This window comes from Puma concolor, chromosome E1 (genome assembly GCF_028749965.1).
Source record: "Puma concolor isolate L17-30 chromosome E1, mPumCon1.1.hap2, whole genome shotgun sequence".
Classification (NCBI taxonomy): Eukaryota; Metazoa; Chordata; class Mammalia; order Carnivora; family Felidae; genus Puma; species Puma concolor.
In genome coordinates, this window is record NC_141680.1 from 29,944,989 (window position 1) to 29,965,579 (window position 20,591).

General features: G+C 38.6%; 1 protein-coding gene across 1 annotated transcript in view; it reads left to right on the top strand.

Annotated features, from left to right (window-relative positions):
* The window catches only part of HSF5 (heat shock transcription factor 5), a 49,542-nt gene extending 30,181 nt beyond the window's left edge, over window positions 1–19,361 (top strand). Inside the window, exon 6 of the mRNA XM_086686854.1 lies at window positions 17,115–19,361. Within this exon, the coding sequence (XP_086542980.1) occupies window positions 17,115–17,185 (71 nt within the window). The 3' untranslated portion in view covers window positions 17,186–19,361. The remainder of the gene's footprint in view (window positions 1–17,114) is intronic.
* Window positions 19,362–20,591: the final 1,230 nt, after the last annotated feature.

Genomic DNA, 20,591 nt, shown 5'->3' on the forward strand with positions numbered 1-20,591 from the left:
AAAGGAACACATTATCAATACATACAAATCATTACGTTCATGTGGTCCTTGGGGAATATACATTTCTTTTCTTTCTTTTTTTTTTAACATTTTATTATTTTTTAAATAATCTCTACACCCAACGTGGGGCTTGAACTCACAATCCCGAGATCAAGAGTCACATTCTTTATGGAGCCAGCTAGGCACCCCTGGAATATACATGGTTTCGGAGCAGTCCAGTTTTTGTTGCCTATATTTTGTTAGAGAGTGTGTAAAGGGTGTGAGGATTACTTAAGAAGCTGAACAGTCCTATATCTTAGCAGGGCATGTTTGTTATTTCTCTGGCATTTCAATTCTTAAAACAAAAAGGGTAGACTACTGATTTGTTTGCCTTTGTTCATTCCAAATGTGAGTTATAGCAGAGATCTTATTTAGGTAGTTTTTAAGCCTGAAAAGTCTGGTATTTGATTTACTGTCTGTACTTTGCTCATCCCTTTCATTCAACCTAATGGAACCTATATTGAGGTCATCTAAAAGAATGGGTTCCATTGGAAAGATAATATTCTTAATCTGATCTTTGCCACACAGCTCTCTCCCATTGTCTATCAGAAATACTTGAGAAAAGCTTCAGGCCCTCTTACTATTATTTCATGTTGGGATAATGAAGTGGTTGGGTGCACAGTCCAAATTGCTGATCTCTAGACAATAGGTTATCAACTACAGGCAGAGAAGTATTCCCTTCTATCTTTGCTTGTGCTTTGGCTACCTCTAGCCTGAGTTCATCTCTTATTTTAGGACTTTGCTGAATGTGTCAAGAAACAACTAACACTGTGAATTTTGTCAGCCTTTTCCCTTATGGTTACTTGCTCACTTTGCATGTGGCCTGTCTTCCAGGGTATCACAGTAACAATTTTATCAAATGTTTTGACATGGGTTACAAAGATCACCAGTGTTCTAGCTAGTGTCTAGTGTCATAATTACCTGCTGTCTGACCACCAAGCTCATAACGTGTATTTTAATTTGAATAATAGCAGTACCTCACTTCTAGATTCCAAATTCCATATTAGTCCATGTATAAGTTAGGCTGCTGTAACAAAACAAAAAACTAGTAGCTTAAACAGTTTAGAAGTTTGTTCTTCCCTTATGATATATTCTGAGGATAAGCTGTCTAGAGCTGATGTGGCAGCTTTACCTCTCTCTGGTAGCCCTCAGGTGTTGCAGGGTTAAAAATGGCTCACCACTGTATCAGTATGTTGGCCAGCAGGCTGCTATAAATATCCTTTCCTTTTATGAGCATAATCATCACTTATGCTCTCATCAGTTTGACTAGAACTTGGTCACATGGTCAAACTAGCTGAAGGGGAGCTTGGAAATGTAGTCTTTACCTGGGGACCATTTGCCTAGTTAAACAACACCATGATTTAAAGGAGGAATAAATATCAGGAGACAAGTAGAAGTTTCTGTTACATGGACTAAGAGAAAATATTTACAACAAAATACAAAGTATTCTATTCATCATACATAAAAACTCCTACAAATCAATAAGAAAAAAATCAACCCAATAAAAGTAAAGAAAATGATATTAATGTGCAGGTCGGAAGAAATAAAGTGGCCAATATGCTTGTAGAATGATGTTGAACCCCTCAGAGAAATCAAGTAGAGAAATGCAAATTAAATCAACCCAAAAGATTTTTTTTTTGATTGGCAAAACTTAAGCTGTTGATAATATCCAGGTTTGATAAAAGTTTAGGGAAAAAGGAACGTCTTAATACACTGTAACTGGAATGTAAATTTGTATAGCCTTTTGGAGGGCATTTGGCATTATTTGTAAATAACTAAAATGCTCATGTGCTTTGACTCAGGAATTCCAGTCCTGGCAGAGTTCACTGTTGTGTCATGTATGATAGCACAAATTTGGAAAAAGTATAATTGCCTAATAGGGAGCTAGATAAATTATAAAAAATTAATGTAATGAAATACTATGCAACCACTTAATAAAATTAGCTTGATATGTTGTTACCTAGAAAGGTAGTAAGTGTTCATAACATGTGTTAAGTGGATGAGGCAAGTTGCAACACAATATGTCTAGGACAGCCTCCTTTCTAGGAGGAAAAAAAGGAAGTATATACTATATAATTATAGAAAAAAGTATAGCAGTATATGATAAAATGGATTCATGTAATAGTGGTTACCTCTAGGAAAGTAGAATTGGAGGTGAAGAGAGGTACTTTTTTACTTTTCAATTTGTGTATGAATATACACAATAGTAGGATTATGGGAAATTTTTACTCCCTTTTTGTATTTTTATAGATTTTTAAAATTGAAAAAAATCCAAAAATACTAAAAATTGTTTAAATATTTTAAAGTATTCTTTCAGTGTAAATTTAAAACCATCAAAATAATAGGAATGGGAAATTAAAAAGAATATTTTGAAAAAATATTTATATCCCGGTTATTAACCTGACTTCAAGGTTTAGATATGATTGACTCAAGCTAACTGTATCCCCCACCTAAAATGCTTTTCCAAGATTTTTTAGAATTTCTAGGGCTTACAATGACTTTTAGTTTTAAATTTCCTGTTTCTGTTTAATTCCAAAGTCATCCATTTCTCACCTCCTACAGCTCTTCTCTCTTATCTGCTTCATGCTGTTCCAGATGTAGAACTTGGCCCTCTTCCTTTGTTTCCAACCTTTCCCCATGCATTTACATTAGGCATTTGTATGTGTTCAACTCCTTTCTGAAGTTTTGCGGAGGTAAAAAGGGTTTGCATTTAAAATACTGCATATAATTTTAGATGGAATGTTATCCACCTTTCTTTTTAAAAGGCTGTCAGTCACTTTGCCATTTTCTCACCTTTCTTTGTCACTAATCACTATGGCCTCTGCCATGTTGTCATCTTTACTTGTACCAGCACTGTATCTTCTCTTCTCTGGTCTTTTTTTCTGTGCCTTAGGGAGAGACGTTAGATATTTCCTCTATTTCCTAATGTCTTTGAGACCTTACTTTCTCCAACCAAAACAGCTTGTCAAGTATAGTCTCTACAAAGATAGTTACGTGCCCAAGAGGAACTCTGGTGCCTACTGTTAAAATAATCACTTCATCTCTTTCACTATTAAGGTTATAAGTGTAACTGATAAAATAATTAGGACATTATCTTTATTATCTCTTCATTTTCTTTTTTTCCTTAAGTAAAGACTTATCCTTTGGTCAGTGTTGTTGATAGCCGAGTCTTAATTGGCCTTGAATTCTTGCTGTGAAATAGAAGAGTTGTGACATATTAGCATTATTATGACAACTGGTCACATTTCCATTTATTAGGGGCAAGGAGTAAATTACTTAAGCTAGAACCTCTTTACTAAAAAGTTAGCTTTTGTAATGAGAGTGTAAGCAGAAATACAGTTCATGAAGTACAAAATTATTCTACCTTGATAGAACTTAACCTAATGGTTGGCTTATGAAAACATGGCTATAAATAAGGTTCGATGGGATTAAAGACCTTAACCAAAGTCAGTTTAAGTTTTATGTACTATCTGTTAGAGTCTGTATAGCATAGCTGATACGAAGAAGGCTTTTGGTATTAGAAAAACCTTCTATTTATTATTTTTCTCCCCTCTTTACAGGTAGTTCCATGAGGGAAAGGCCTTTCTTTTGTTAAACGATGTATCCTCAGCACCTACAGTATTAGCATTAGCTGTGGCACTCAGTGTTTGTTGAATGAATGACATGCTTTTCCACCCCACTTTAATCTTACTGATGTACTTCAAAAAAAATCCTTGGAAAAAAGCAATCTTTTAAAAAAATGTGGTAAAATATATATAACATACAGTTTACCATCTTAGCCATATTTAAGTATATAGTTCAGTAGCATTAAGTACATTCACATTGTTTTGCTCCCATTACCACTATCCGTCTCCAGAACTCTTTTCATTTTGCAAAATGAAACTGTGTACTCATTAAATAATAACTCCCTATTCTTGCTCACCCCCAAGCCACTGGAAGCCACTATTCTACTTTCTATCTGAGCAATCTTTTAGTTAGCCACCAAAAGATAAGTTTTGAACATATGAGGAGTCAAAGCACTCCTCAGGTTTCTTTTAAAAAGTACTTATTGAACAATTGCCTAGGGCTTGGTACCATACTAGGTACAATAGAGACAAGTTGTGTCCTCTATAGTTCTATTCTTCTGGAACCAAGAATTGTGGATGTCTTACTAAGATGTCATTCCATATCTCGTTATTATGCTCTGACATTTATTTTATATTTTTTTTAATGTTTATTTATTTTTGAGAGAGGAGACAGAGCACAAGTGGGAGAGGGGCAGAGAGAGAGAGAGGGAGACACAGAATCCGAAATATGCTCCAGGCTCTGAGCTGTCAGCACAGAACCCAACAGCGCGGAGCTCAAACTCGGAAACCATGACCTGAGCGGAAGTCGGACACTCAACCAGGCGCCCCCTGTGTTCTGACATTTAAAACCAAGATATGTTTGGTTATGAATTTTACTTTTTGTAGCCATTTATTTTGTTTTCCCCTTCTTTTTGTCTGGTCATTTCAAATTAATAGGAAAATATACATTAAAAAATTTTTTTAACGTTTATTTATTTTTGAGACAGAGAGAGACAGAGCATGAATGGGGGAGGGGCAGAGAGAGAGGGAGACACAGAATCAGAAGCAGGCTCCAGGCTCTGAGCCATCAGCCCAGAGCCCAACGCAGGGCTCGAACTCACGGACCACGAGATCGTGACCTGAGCTGAAGTCGGAAGCTTAACCGACTGAGCCACCCAGGCGCCCCAGAAAATATACATTTTTAGATAAAATTCACAAAACATAAAATTAACCATTTTAAAGTGCAAAATTCAGTGGCATTTAGTATATTCACAATGTTGTGCAACCTCTACCTCTATCTAGTTACAAAACATTTTCATCACTCCTAAAGAAAACCCCGTACTCATTAAGCGGTTACTTCCAATTCCTACTCCCCCAAGCTCTTGGTAGCCTCCAATCTGTGTTCTGTCTCTATGGATTTACCCCTTCTGGATATTTCATATACATGAAATCATGTAATATGTGACCTTTTGTGTCTGGCTTATTTTACTTAGCATAATGGTTTCAAGGCTCACCCGTGTCATAACATTTGTATCAGAACTTTCTTTGTATGGCAAAATAATATTACATTGTATATATATATACCACAATTCATTTATCCATTCATCTGCTGACGGACATTTGGGCTGTTCTTACCTTTTGGTTATTGTGAATAGTGCTGCTGTGAACATGTGTGCGTGTAGTGGAGTATCTGTTTACAAGTCTTTTGGGTATATACCTAGGAGTAGAATTGCTGGGTCATATGGTAATTCTGTGTTTAACTATCGGCCAAACTATTTTCCATAAAAGCTCTAGCATTTACGTTTCCTACAGCAGTGTAGAAGGGTTCCCATTTTTTTCATATCCTCGCTAGCACTTGTTATTTTCCCCCTTTTATTATTGTTATGGCCATCCTCATAGGTGTGAAGTGTTATCTCATTGTGGTTTTGATCGCATTTCCCTAATGATTAGTGATGTTGAGCATCTTTTCATACGCTTGTTGGCCATCTGTATATCTTCTTTGGAGAAAAGATAATTTTTTTTACAACTATTATAACAATATTCTGTTTGATGAAATCTTCTGTTTTGGTTAAAAATCTCTTGATTATAGCCCTAGTGAGTGTTACAAGTTGGTAAACTATGGCCTGTGAACCAAATCTAACATACTGCCTGTTTTTATTTTATTTTTTATTTTTTTTATTTTTTTTCTCCGTTTTTATTTATTTTTGGGACAGAGAGAGACAGAGCATGAACGGGGGAAGGCAGAGAGAGAGGGAGACACAGAATCGGAAACAGGATCCAGGCTCCGAGCCATCAGCCCAGAGTCCCACGCAGGGCTCGAACTCATGGAGCGCGAGATCGCGAGATCGTGACCTGGCTGAAGTCGGACGCTTAACCGACTGCGCCACCCAGGCGCCCCATACTACCTGTTTTTAAATGGCCTGCAACATAAGCATGTTTTCATATTTCAAATTTTTTTTTAGTACTTATTTATTGTTTTGAGACAGAGAGACAGAGCATGAGCAGGGGAGGGGCAGAGAGCGAGGGAGACACAGAACCCAAAGCAGGCTCCAGGCTCTGAGCTGTCAGCACAGATCCCGACGTAGGGCTCAAACCCACAAACTGTGACCTGAGCTGAAGTTGGATGCTTTTTAAAAAACTTTTTTTTCTTTAATGTTTTATTTATTTTTGAGAGAGAGAGAGACAGAGCACGGGTGGGGAAGGGGCAGAGAGAGGTAGACACAGAATCCAAAGCAGGCTCCAGGCTCTGAGCTATCAGTACAGAGCCTGACGCAGGGCTTGAACTCACGAGCTGTGAAATCATGACCTGAGCTGAAGTTGGATGCTTAACTGACCGAGCCACCCAGGCGTCCCATAGTTTTCGTATTTTAAATGGCTGGAGGAAAATCAAAAGAAGAATATTTCATGTCACATAAAGATGATATGAAATTCACATTTCAGTGTCTATAATAAATGAAGTTTAGTTGAGCTGCCTCACATGGCAGGAGGGATGAGGGAGCTCTCTGGGATCTCTTTTATAGGGGCACTAATATCATTCATAAAGCTCCGCTGTCATGACCTAATCACCTCCCAGAGGTCCAGCTTCTAACACCCATCACAGTGGGGTTAGGTTTCAACATATGAATTTCAGGGAGTTAAACATTCAGTCTGTTGCACCCTGTGTTAGAAAGTTCTTGTTCTTAGCTTCTGATCTTTTCACAGCCCTGATCCTTGATGACCAGAGAAGCCCGTAAGAGAGTAAGGAGGTACTTGTGAGGAGGGCTCAAATTGACTAGTATTCAGTTTAGTTCTTACAGATGACCACATGTTTTTTTATTTTGATACTAAAAGGTTAAAGAAGTAATGATAGAAACCAAAGGTAAAATTCCTAAAGTATCACTTAAATTTCAACTGTCGCTATCATTAGGACTATCTCCCCTCAGTATGGTTTCAACTCTCACAGTACATTATTTATGATAAAAATAAGGAAATTTCACGAAATCACCTCTAAGGACTCCTTTGCTTCCAAATTCTGAAATACTATGATTCTAACATTAACTGTTGGATGTCATTTTGTTGCTTGATATCTCATTGAACAGGGGCATCCTATATTCCAGAATTTATCAGTGCCCTTCTGTAACTGAGTTATTTTGAAGATGTCTGCCATGTTTCAGTAGGAACATGTCACACTTCAAACTTTCTTTGAGGTTTTGTTTTGTTTTTTTCAAATAGACTACAAGTTGATTAAATAATCCAGATCGTATTGATTTCAATAGATGTGTATTTTGTTAGAAGGAGATGGTCAGTCACAATCTTTGCCATGCTGTGCATAGGCTTTTTTTTTTTTAATATATGAAATTTATTGTAAATTGGTTTCCATACAACACCCAGTGCTCATCCCAAAAGGTGCCCTCATCAATACCCATCACCCACCCTCCCCTCCCTCCCACCCCCCATCAACCCTCAGTTTGTTCTCAGTTTTTAACAGTCTCTTATGCTTTGGCTTTCTCCCACTCTAACCTCTTTTTTTTTTTTTTTCCTTCCCCTCCCCCATGGGTTTCTGTTAAGTTTCTCAGGATCCACATAAGAGTGAAAACATATGGTATCTGTCTTTCTCTGTATGGCTTATTTCACTTAGCATCACACTCTCCAGTTCCATCCACGTTGCTACAAAAGGCCATATTTCATTTTTTCTCATTGCCACGTAGTATTCCATTGTGTATATAAACCACAATTTCTTTATCCATTCATCAGTTGATGGACATTTAGGCTCTTTCCATAATTTGGCTATTGTTGAGAGTGCTGCTATGAACATTGGGGTACAAGTGCCCCTATGCATCAGTACTCCTGTGTCCCTTGGATAAATTCCTAGCAGTGCTATTGCTGGGTCACAGGGTAGGTCTATTTTTAATTTTCTGAGGAACCTCCACACTGCTTTCCAGAGCGGCTGCACCAATTTGCATTCCCACCAACAGTGCAAGAGGGTTCCCGTTTCTCCACATCCTCTCCAGCATCTAGAGTCTCCTGATTTGTTCATTTTGGCCACTCTGACTGGCGTGAGGTGATATCTGAGTGTGGTTTTGATTTGTATTTCCCTGATAAGGAGCGACGTTGAACATTTTTTCATGTGCCTGTTGGCCATCCGGATGTCTTCTTTAGAGAAGTGTCTATTCATGTTTTCTGCCCATTTCTTCACTGGGTTATTTGTTTTTCGGGTGTGGAGTTTGGTGAGCTCTTTATAGATTTTGGATACTAGCCCTTTGTCTGATATGTCATTTGCAAATATCTTTTCCCATTCCGTTGGTTGCCTTTTAGTTTTGTTGGTTGTTTCCTTTGCTGTGCAGAAGCTTTTTATCTTCATAAGGTCCCAGTAATTCACTTTTGCTTTTAATTCCCTTGCCTTTGGGGATGTGTCGAGTAAGAGATTGCTACGGCTGAGGTCAGAGAGGTCTTTTCCTGCTTTCTCCTCTAAGGTTTTGATGGTTTCCTGTCTCACATTCAGGTCCTTTATCCATTTTGAGTTTATTTTTGTGAATGGTGTGAGAAAGTGGTCTAGTTTCAACCTTCTGCATGTTGCTGTCCAGTTCTCCCAGCACCATTTGTTAAAGAGACTGTCTTTTTTCCATTTGGATGTTCTTTCCTGCTTTGTCAAAGATGAGTTGGCCATACGTTTGTGGGTCTAGTTCTGGTGTTTCTATTCTATTCCATTGGTCTATGTGTCTGTTTTTGTGCCAATACCATGCTGTCTTGATGATGACAGCTTTGTAGTAGAGGCTAAAGTCTGGGATTGTGATGCCTCCTGCTTTGGATTTCTTCTTCTTAATTACTTTGGCTGTTCGGGGCCTTTTGTGGTTCCATATGAATTTTAGGATTGCTTGTTCTAGTTTCGAGAAGAATGCTGGTGCAATTTTGATTGGGATTGCATTGAATGTGTAGATAGCTTTGGGTAGTATTGACATTTTGACAATATTTATTCTTCCAATCCATGAGCAGGGAATGTCTTTCCATTTCTTTAAATCTTCTTCAATTACCTTCATAAGCTTTCTATAGTTTTCAGCATACAGATCTTTTACATCTTTGGTTAGATTTATTCCTAGGTATTTTATGCTTCTTGGTGCAATTGTGAATGGGATCAGTTTCTTTATTTGTCTTTCTGTTGCTTCATTGTTAGTGTATAAGAATGCAACTGATTTCTGTACATTGATTTTGTATCCTGCAACTTTGCTGAATTCATGTATCAGTTCTAGCAGACTCTTGGTGGAGTCTATCGGATTTTCCATGTATAATATCATGTCATCTGCAAAAAGCGAAACCTTGACTTCATCTTTGCTAATTTTGATGCCTTTGATTTCCTTTTGTTGTCTGATTGCTGATGCTAGAACTTCCAGCACTATGTTAAACAACAGCGGTGAGAGTGGGCATCCCTGTCGTGTTCCTGATCTCAGGGAAAAAGCTCTCAGTTTTTCCCCGTTGAGGATGATGTTAGCTGTGGGCTTTTCATAAATGGCTTTTATGATCTTTAAGTATGTTCCTTCTATCCCGACTTTCTCAAGGGTTTTTATTAAGAAAGGGTGCTGGATTTTGTCAAAGGCCTTTTCTGCATCGATTGACAGGATCATATGGTTCTTCTCTTTTTTTTTTTTTTTTTTGTTAATGTGATGTATCACGTTGATTGATTTGTGAATGTTGAACCAGCCCTGCATCCCAGGAATGAATCCCACTTGATCATGGTGAATAATTCTTTTTATATGCCATTGAATTCGATTTGCTAGTATCTTATTGAGAATTTTTGCATCCATATTCATCAGGGATATTGGCCTGTAGTTCTCTTTTTTTTACTGGGTCTCCGTCTGGTTTAGGAATCAAAGTAATACTGGCTTCATAGAATGAGTCTGGAAGTTTTCCTTCCTTTTCTATTTCTTGGAATAGCTTGAGAAGGATAGGTATTATCTGCTTTAAATGTCTGGTAGAACTCCCCTGGGAAGCCATCTGGTCCTGGACTCTTATTTGTTGGGAGATTTTTGATAACCGATTCAATTTCTTCGCTGGTTATGGGTCTGTTCAAGCTTTCTATTTCCTCCTGATTGAGTTTTGGAAGAGTGTGGGTGTTTAGGAATTTGTCCATTTCTTCCAGGTTGTCCAATTTGTTGGCATATAATTTTTCATAGTATTCCCTGATAATTGTTTGTATCTCTGAGGGATTGGTTGTAATAATTCCATTTTCATTCATGATTTTATCTATTTGGGTCATCTCCCTTTTCTTTTTGAGAAGCCTGGCTAGAGGTTTGTCAATTTTGTTTATTTTTTCAAAAAACCAACTCTTGGTTTCGTTGATCTGCTCTACAGTTTTTTTAGATTCTACATTGTTTATTTCTGCTCTGATCTTTATTATTTCTCTTCTTCTGCTGGGTTTAGGCTGCCTTTGCTGTTCTGCTTCTATTTCCTTTAGGTGTGCTGTTAGATTTTGTATTTGGGATTTTTCTTGTTTCTTGAGATAGGCCTGGATTGCAATGTATTTTCCTCTCAGGACTGCCTTCGCTGCGTCCCAAAGCGTTTGGATTGTTGTATTTTCATTTTCGTTTGTTTCCATATATTTTTTAATTTCTTCTCTAATTGCCTGGTTGACCCACTCATTCGTTAGTAGGGTGTTCTTTAACTTCCACGCTTTTGGAGGTTTTCCAGACTTTTTCCTGTGGTTGATTTCAAGCTTCATAGCATTGTGGTCTGAAAGTATGCATGGTATAATTTCAATTCTTGTAAACTTATGAAGGGCTGTTTTGTGACCCAGTATATGATCTATCTTGGAGAATGTTCCATGTGCACTCAAGAAGAAAGTATATTCTGTTGCTTTGGGATGCAGAGTTCTAAATATATCTGTCAAGTCCATCTGATCCAATGTATCATTCAGGGCCCTTGTTTCTTTATTGACCGTGTGTCTAGATGATCTATTCATTTCTGTAAGTGGGGTGTTAAAGTCCTCTGCAATTACCACATTCTTATCAATAAGGTTGCTTATGTTTATGAGTAATTGTTTTATATATTTGGGGGCTCCGGTATTCGGCGCATAGACATTTATAATTGTTAGCTCTTCCTGATGGATGGACCCTGTAATTATTATATAATGCCCTTCTTCATCTCTTGTTACAGCCTTTAATTTAAAGTCTAGTTTGTCTGATATAAGTATGGCTACTCCAGCTTTCTTTTGGCTTCCAGTAGCATGATAAATAGTTCTCCATCCCCTCACTCTCAATCTAAAGGTGTCCTCAGGTCTAAAATGAGTCTCTTGTAGACAGCAAATAGATGGGTCTTGTTTTTTTTATCCATTCTGATACCCTATGTCTTTTGGTTGGCGCATTTAATCCATTTACATTCAGTGTTATTATAGAAAGATACGGGTTTAGAGTCATTGTGATGTCTGTATGTTTTATGCTTGTAGTGATGTCTCTGGTACTTTGTCTCACAGGGTCCCCCTTAGGATCTCTTGTAGGGCTGGTTTAGTGGTGACAAATTCCTTCAGTTTTTGTTTGTTTGGGAAGACCTTTATCTCTCCTTCTATTCTAAATGACAGACTTGCTGGATAAAGGATTCTCGGCTGCATATTTTTTCTGTTTAGCACACTGAAGATATCGTGCCAATTCTTTCTGGCCTGCCAAGTTTCAAAAGAGAGATCAGTCACGAGTCTTATAGGTCTCCCTTTATATGTGAGGGCACGTTTATCCCTTGCTGCTTTCAGAATTTTCTCTTTATCCTTGTATTTTGCCAGTTTCACTATGATATGTCGTGCAGAAGATCGATTCAAGTTACGTCTGAAGGGAGTTCTCTGTGCCTCTTGGATTTCAATGCCTTTTTCCTTCCCCAGTTCAGGGAAGTTCTCAGCTGTAATTTCTTCAAGTACCTCTTCAGCATCTTTCCCTCTCTCTTCCTCCTCTGGGATACCAATTATGCGTATATTATTTCTTTTTAGTGTATCACTTAGTTCTCTAATTTTCCCCTCATACTCCTGGATTTTTTTTATCTCTCTCTCAGCTTCCTCTTTTTCCATAACTTTATCTCTAGTTCACCTATTCTTTCCTCTGCCTCTTCAATCCGAGCTGTCGTCGTTTCCATTTTGCTTTGCATTTCGTTTAAAGCGCTTTTCAGCTCCTCGTGACTATTCCTTAGTCCCTTGATCTCTGTAGCAAGAGATTCTCTGCTGTCCTCTATACTGTTTTCAAGCCCAGCGATTAATTTTATGACTATTATTCTAAATTCACTTTCTGTTATATTATTTAAATCCTTTTTGATCAGTTCATTAGCTGTTGTTATTTCCTGGAGATTCTTCTGAGGGGAATTCTTCCGTTTGGTCATTTTGGATAGTCCCTGGCGTGGTGAGGACCTGCAGGGCACTTCCCCTGTGCTGTGGTGTATAACTGGAGTTGGTGGGCGGGGCCGCAGTCCGACCTGATGTCTGCCTCCAGCCCACCGCTGGGGCCACAGTCAGACTGGTGTGTGCCTTCTCTTCCCCTCTCCTAGGGACGGGATTCACTGTGGGGTGGGGTGGCCTGTCTGGGCCACTTGCACACTGCCAGGCTTGTGATGCTGGGGATCTGGCGTCTTAGCTGGGGTGGGTAGGCAAGGTGCATGGGGGCAGGAGGGGCAGGCTTAGCTCGCTTCTCCTTAGGTGATCCACTTCAGGAGGGGCCCTGTGGCAGCGGGAGGGAGTCAGATCCGCTGCCGGAGGTTTGGCTCCACAGAAGCACAGAGTTGGGTGTTTGCGCGGAGTGAGCAAGTTCCCTGGCAGGAACTGGTTCCCTTTGGGATTTTGGCTGGGGGATGGGCGGGGGAGATGGCACTGGCTAGCGCCTTTGTTCCCCACCAAACTGAGCTCTGTCGTCCGGGGGCTCAGCAGCTCTCCCTCCCTTTGTCCTCCAGCCTTCCCGCTTTCCGAGCAGAGCTGTTCACTTATGACCTCCCAGACGCTAAGTCACGCTTGCTGTCGGAACACAGTCCGTCAGGCCCCTCCGCTTTTGCCAGACAGACTCGGGGGCTCTGCTTGGCCTGTGAGCCGCCCCGGCTCCCTCCCACCAGTCCATGGAGCGCGCACCGCCTCGCTGCCCTTCCTACCCTCTTCCGTGGGCCTCTTGTCTGTGCTTGGCTCCGGAGACTCCGTTCTGCTAATCCTCTGGCAGTTTTCTGGGTTATTTAGGCAGGTGTAGGTGGAATCTAAGTGATCAGCAGGACGCGCGGTGAGCCCAGCGTCCTCCTACGCCGCCATCTTCCCTCAGCCCCTCTCTGCATAGGCTTTTTGAGCACAAGTTAACTTAAGGAAATACGTTTTGGATCAAAAATACCAAAAGGTAAAGGAAATTAGATTCAGTCATGCGCCTCCAATTTCTTTGATGATATCACTCTAAACTGAATATACCCAAATATTAATTTTATAGTAGAAGCTACACTCATTCATGTTCTCATGGGATGTTAACTTTCTGGTTAAGGGAAATTGAAGGTTTACAAGCAAAGTTCTATTCATTCCTAAAGGAAGGGCTTCTCATTTTGTAGCTATTGGATTATGGATGAGATTTCATTTAGATAATAACCCCCAAGCCCTAGAGGGTGCTCTTGGACGGAATTAACATTCCCAAACAAGTAGATGCAATGCTCTTGGCCCTCAAGGCCTTTCAACTCTCAAACCAACTGAGCTACTGTGATCCCCAAATACTTACCTTCTCTGGTGAGTATGCAAGCTTCTCTTCTAAATGAAGTCATATAAACCTCTAGTAGCACCAGGCTAGTCTGTCTTTTCATATTTCTATTGGTCTCTATACTCTTAACTCCTTGATTGGCAGCTTTGCTAATGAAGGAAGTTCACTTTAATAAAATTACTATGTTTAGATGCTCATTATTAGAAACTGTGTGCCAAGTGCTATTTTAAAGCCCAATCATTAAGGTTAAGAGGGTTTGTTGTTCACACTACTTTACATAACTAATTCTGAGGCTATTAAAGAGCCACACAGGCTATTTCTATTTTAAACATGCCTATCTATGATGTGTTCTTGTCCATTATTTGAACCTATCAATATGGTAAAGTCTTAATAAGCAATGAAATGAATGACATTTGTTCACTGATTTAAAAAAAAAAAAGGGGGTTTGAGGCACCTTGGTGGCTTCATAGGTTAAGCCTCTGACTCTTGGTTTCAGCTCAGGTCATGATCTCACAAATTATGAGATGGAGCTTCGTGTTGGCCTCTGCACAGTGCAGAACCTGCTTGGGATTCTCTCTCTCTGCCCCTCCCTTGTGCTGTCTCTCTCTTTCTCAAAATAAACTTAAAAAAAGAGGGAGTTTGTTGCTGCTGTTTTTCAGTTTACCTCCCCATGTGAAATCTGTAGTTGCTTTAATAGCCTTTACCTTTGTCATTATCAAGAATTCCTACTCTGCTTTCAAAGCTGGGTTATAACTGGGTCTATTCATATTCCCAAGTCTTATTTTAATATGTTCTATTACCATTTGGCCTGTCCTTCCCACTTCCCCCCCCCCCCAATATGGAGCTGAGATGTTTAGAGAATAATCATTAGGTGTTACTCCTACATCTTCTGGTCAACTTTTAGAGATCCTGATGCCTAAGTAGCACTCCACACCAATTAAATCAGAATGTATGGGGGTAGGAGTCCTATGCATCAGTATTTTTTTTATTTTAAATCTTTTAGTGTTTATTCATTTTTGGGAGAGAGAGAGAGAGAGAGAGAGAGAGAGAGAGGGCACGAGCATGGTAGGGGCAGAGAAAGAGGAAGACACAGAATCTGAAGCAGGCGCCAGGCTCTGAGCTGTCAGCACAGAGCCTGACACGGGGCTCGAACTCACAACCCGTGAGATCATGACCTGAGCCGAAGTCAGATGCTTAACCAACCGAGCCACCGAGGTGCCCCTGCATTAGTATTTTTTAAAAGATCCTCCAGGTGATTCCAATGTGCAACAAGGTTTAGAAACCACTGGCTTTACTTAATAACCATGTAGACTTAGCATAGAGGTTCTTGCTCCCAGTATCAATTTACGCCTCAGAATTAATTAGATGACCTTATAATAATGCACTTTAAACTATTTGGAAAAAAAGATGTTATATAAATATAACCTATCACTATTTTTGTTATTATATAGACTTTAAAGAAAGACTTTTGTGGTAAAATATACATATCATAAAATTTATCATTTTAACCATTTTTAAGTGTACAGTTCAGTGGTACTAAGTCCATTCACATTTGTTGCACAACCATCACCACCAACCACCTCCAGAACTTCTTCGTCTACCCAAACTGAAATTGTCCGTTGCACAGTAACTCCCATAACAGCCCCTGGCAACCACCATGCCGCTTTCTGTCTCTATACATGTGACTGCTCTCGGTACCTTACGTAAGTGGAATTATGCAGTATTTGTCCTTTTGTGACTGACTGATTTCAGTTAGCACAATATTTTCAAGGTTTATCCATGTTGTAGCATGTATCAGAATTTCCTAATTTTAAAAGCTAAATAATATTTCAATGTATGTATATACCACATTTGATGTGTCCATTCATCGGTCCTTGGACACTTGGATTGCTTCTGCCTTTTGCCTACTATGAATAATGCTGCTATGATCGTGGATATACAAGAAGCCAATTTTAAGTGATAAAATCATGGCCTTTCTCCCACTATAAGATGCTCATCTGGATAAATTGCTTGTTCTTTATGGTTAGGTTGTAGTGTAATTCACCAGATGAGATGAACTGCCCCTAGTGACTGGTCTACCTTTTACAAAATATGGCAAAAATTAGCTATTGTTCCATATGCTTTCTGGATTTTCTCAAATATGGTGGTAGAATTATTTTGTTGAATCAGCTCTCTTGCCCAGTCTGTGGATCAGTCCCACAGAGGCTGTGTTCTAGAAATACAGTGACAAAAGTCTGTGTCTAGAATGAAATAAAGGACTTATGCTATATAGTTTAGTTTAATTTCATTCCCAAATGCTACTATGGCAAAATCGTAAGCTTCAAAACAAACCTAGAAAGGTTGGTTCCCCTAGAAATTATAAACTAGAAGTCTGTATGTTGCTCTGGAAGTTGTAAACTAATTAGCTTGAGTCTAGAAGCCACAGTAAGATCCTCTGACTTCTGCCTGTGTTACTCAGGCCATTTAGCTCTACTCCCATACATGGCCTCTTTGTATTACAAAACCTAGTACTTGAGCTGAGAGTTCAGTTTTTTAGTTCTTTCCATTCTTAGTGGACCCTTTTTGTCTCTTGACCTCCATGAAGGGTATGCTTTCTTTTTTACAGACAGTTCAGGTAGGTGTTTCTTCTGCAAGAGATCAGCTGTGTTGTAAGGGGAAATTGTATGGAGTCAATCAACTTTGGAAAAGTAGTGATTATTTATTTTAACATTGTGTTTCTGAAGGCATTATTTTCTCATATTCCCACAACCCACCCACCCACTCATCTTTATAGGATCAAAGAAATGAATTTTCATTTGTGTGTGTATATTTCACTTTGATCCCTTTGACACTTTTCCTTAATTTTTCACTTATAATAAAAAGCAGTTGAAGTGAAAAGAGGCTTAGCTGTATCATTGAAAAGATACCAACTGTACACTTTTTGGTCTCACTGGGTTAACAACTGGGCTGCATCTGTGTTCCTTAGAGATACAGGAATGTCCCAAAACTGAGATCATAGAATTTTAGAACCAATTCTACACTTTTTTTTTAAATTTTTTTTTTTAACGTTTATTTATTTTTGAGACAGAGAGAGACGGAGCATGAACGGGGGAGGGTCAGAGAGAGGGAGACACAGAATCTGAAACAGGCTCCGGGCTCTGAGCTGTCAGCACAGGGGCCCGATGCGGGCTCGATGCGGGGCTCGAACTCACGGACCGCGAGATCGTGACCTGAGCCGAAGTCGGTGCTCAACCGACTGAGCCACCCAGGCGCCCCAAACCAATTCTACACTTAACCACGAGCAACTTGTTCTTCTTGTCTGAAGACTGGTCTATCAGACTCTCCAATCTGAGAGGCCAAGAGTGAGTAAACAAATCTTCTTTCTTTCTAGATCTTCATCTGCTGGTGGACGTGGCCTGCAAACAGGAGCACTTTCCAAAGGAGGAAGAATTAAAAGAGTGAGGAATGGAGGACGTACGTGACATTGTGCACTAGCTGTAGCTGAGGGCAGACTAGCCTTGCACATGACACACTGTTCGGAGTTTTTCAGTTCTGTTAAGGAAAAAAAAAAAGTATTTTTGTTTTGTTAATTGAGAATTTTGTTAATTGAGAATTGGGATTTTGGTATTTACTACAGCTTTTCAGTTCAGATTATTTACCTTGACAAACTATGAAACATCTAGCAGACTTTTTTTTTTTTTTTTTTTTGCGCCCAGATCCCTTTCAAATGGAAAGTCCTGGCCTTCTGTTACAGTCAAGAAGCATCTAAAAACTGCTGCATCTATGGTACTGGAGAATAAGCTGTGTGTGTGTGTGTTGATTTGCTGTCTTGCCACTCTCAAACTTTAGTCAGCACAATTCCAGAGGGGGAGTTCAGTCTATCTGTTTCAAGTCACACTGTGATCCTTCTAGAGAAGACTGTGCGAAACAAAGGCATGTGTGGTCACCAAGATCGCAGGTCTAAATGGGTCAGGAATTCCAGGAAAGAAACTCTGAGAAAGAGCTAATTTTCTAACTGATTAACCAGGAAATGCTCTTACTTCCTAACCCAACATTCTGTTTCGAAAGCGAGGCACCTGGACTTGGACCATCCATCACACTTAACAGCTCCTGATTGTTTTATATTAATGGGAGCATTCTTCTATTTTCATATCTTTCTTTAATTTTAATGATACATTATCATAAATGGTAAGAAGGTTTTGTTATATATCACTTATTTAAATGTCTTCTAAAGTTTTTTTAATTTGTTTAATATATTTATAAATGCTGGTAGAGTTAAAAGTTTTAAAGCTTTATATTTTTATTAAGATTGCACAATAGAAGGATAAAGGATGCATGTGTAAGATACTTATTTTGAAGGGGAAATGTGTGAACAAAAACATTAAGAGATTTAACACTGTTTTCTTACTTTAGATTTTTACATTTGGTACATGTAAATTCTCATCTATATATACTGTGTGCAAAATTTTGGGAAAACCTGATCAGTCATTTAACAGAAGCTATACCTCTGACATTTGTAATAGTTTATGTCTGCTTTAAGCTCCTGAGAGAATTTTGGATAGTGGGATATACCATAACATTTTTATTTTATCCCCTCTGCAGGATTCTAAATTCAAGTAGTAGGATTGTGGGACCGGTTTTTAGGAGAGGTATCTTGGGTGTCCACTTTCTGTGGTTCATCCCTCACTTGCTCATCTAGTGATAGCAAGAAACTTTATGATTTTAAAGTCTTTTACACTGACTAGAACTTTCTTATTGGATTCTGCTTTGGTTGTCCTAATAAGAATTGCAGAAACAAAAGGAAAGTGTAGGAATATGAAACTAATTAAAAAGAAAAGGCACTTAGTGATATGACATAAATACTATGCTAGTCATTGTGGGTGTAACAATTCATCTCTTAAATTGCATTGTGCCTTCCCAATGATGTCAAACCATAGACGTGTTAACAGAGATAGTAGTTTTTTGGAAAAGGATGAGTTCTGTATTGGTCTGCAGTGACTCAGTTTAGATATGAAAGTAGGTTCTGAAAAGTGACCTGTTTGGTCCATCTGATTAGATTAGTTGATGTCCACGTGATGGGCATTTATTAATCTTTATTAGCAAGGTTTAAAAAAGATGAACAGAATATCAAGACTCCTCCATCTTTTGGCCAGACTATGTATTTTGGCAGAGTATGTGAAGAGGAGACCCAATTTCCAAATGAAGGAACTTTGCCTTTTCTCTGTCATGTTGAGAAGCTGACAAACTGTGTAGGTGACATTCCTTCCCTTAATATGCCTTTTTAGCTTTGTATCTGTTGAAAGAGATAATATCCTTTGAGGAACATATGTCAAGCAGAAACCTTGGCATGGCTTAATTAATGAAATGCCTTTATCAGCTTTCCAAACTTTTTTATATGTGAATACAACAGACCAAGGAGCTGGATCTCCTGTTATACTCACATGCCTGCTATCTATCAACTAAAGCTATCATCGCTGACTTGGGAAAAATGTCAGAAGATAAAATAAAATCTTTGTGTGAATTGGCCAGTAGGGTCTGACGCATACTAACAAGGTTTCTGACTAGCTCCTCAGTATTTCAGCACCTTAAGCACAATAAATTTCAATCAGTCAACAATAAAGTGAGTGTTTCAACTGGAGTTGTCTTGCTTGTTTTTACTGTTTAACTGGTGATCAATACAAAACTAAGTCATTATGACTAGTATTAATAATAGCAAAATTTGAAAGATAATGTATTACAGAGAAAGACAGATACCACATGGTTTCACTCTTATGTGGATCCTGAGAAACTTAACAGAAACCCATGGGGGAGGGGAAGGAAAAAAAAAAAGAGGTTAGAGTGGAAGAGAGCCAAAGCATAAGAGACTCTTAAAAACTGAGAACAAACTGAGAGTTGATGAGGGGTGGGAGGGAGGGCAGGGTGGGTGATGGGTATTGAGGAGGGCACCTTTTGGGATGAGCACTGGGTGTTGTATGGAAACCAATTTGACAATAAACTTCATATATTGGAAAAAAAAACAAAAACAAACAAAAAAAAAAAAAAAGAAAGAGAATGTATTCTGTTTTTCAAAGAATCTACTTAAAAAAATGTCCTGGCTTTTTTTGTTTTTCTTCATTTGTGATTGAATGGAGATTGAGTCTTTAAAATGCCATTAAGGATAAGGACAATTCTTGGACATATTTATAGAAATCTGTTTTTTTAGGAAAAGGACTCATGTCTTCAGTAACTTTAGTCAATCCAGATGTGAAAATAGATCCTGAAGGATGATATTTCTCACGGGTAAGATTAGGTAGTAAATATTAGTGACATGGCATTTCATTACCATGGTAATGACATCTTTATGATATCTCTGTGGACGTTGTAGTAGATAACCTGAGGGATAAGCCAGAGAATAATTTTTCTTGTTTGTCAGCTCTGGTGACCCAATAAATACAGTGTATCAGTGAAGTAAAGTGCATTGGGCTGTTTAGTTTGATCCTGAGTATCTAAGTGGATATCCAGGTTCATGATACATATTTTCATCATTCCTAGATCTTGGAGTTTCCTCAAGAGAGGGCAACCACATCTATATTTTCTTCCTTCTTTCAACTAAGTGTGTTTATTAACTCTTAGGTTTAAGTCTCTTATTAACTCCTTTCTAAGTTTCAAGCAGGAATAGGTGAGGTAAAGTCCATTAGTAGGTCACTTTTTGTTTAAGATAATTTTGCATATATCAAATATATAGTAATGTGTATTTTGCATTTTTTATGCTATACTATTACACAACATACATAAAATAAAAATATAAAACCACAGATGTAAAAAATTCTCTCTAGAAGAATTAGATATATTCTTTTTTTAAAATTTAATTTATTTTTAAAATTTACAT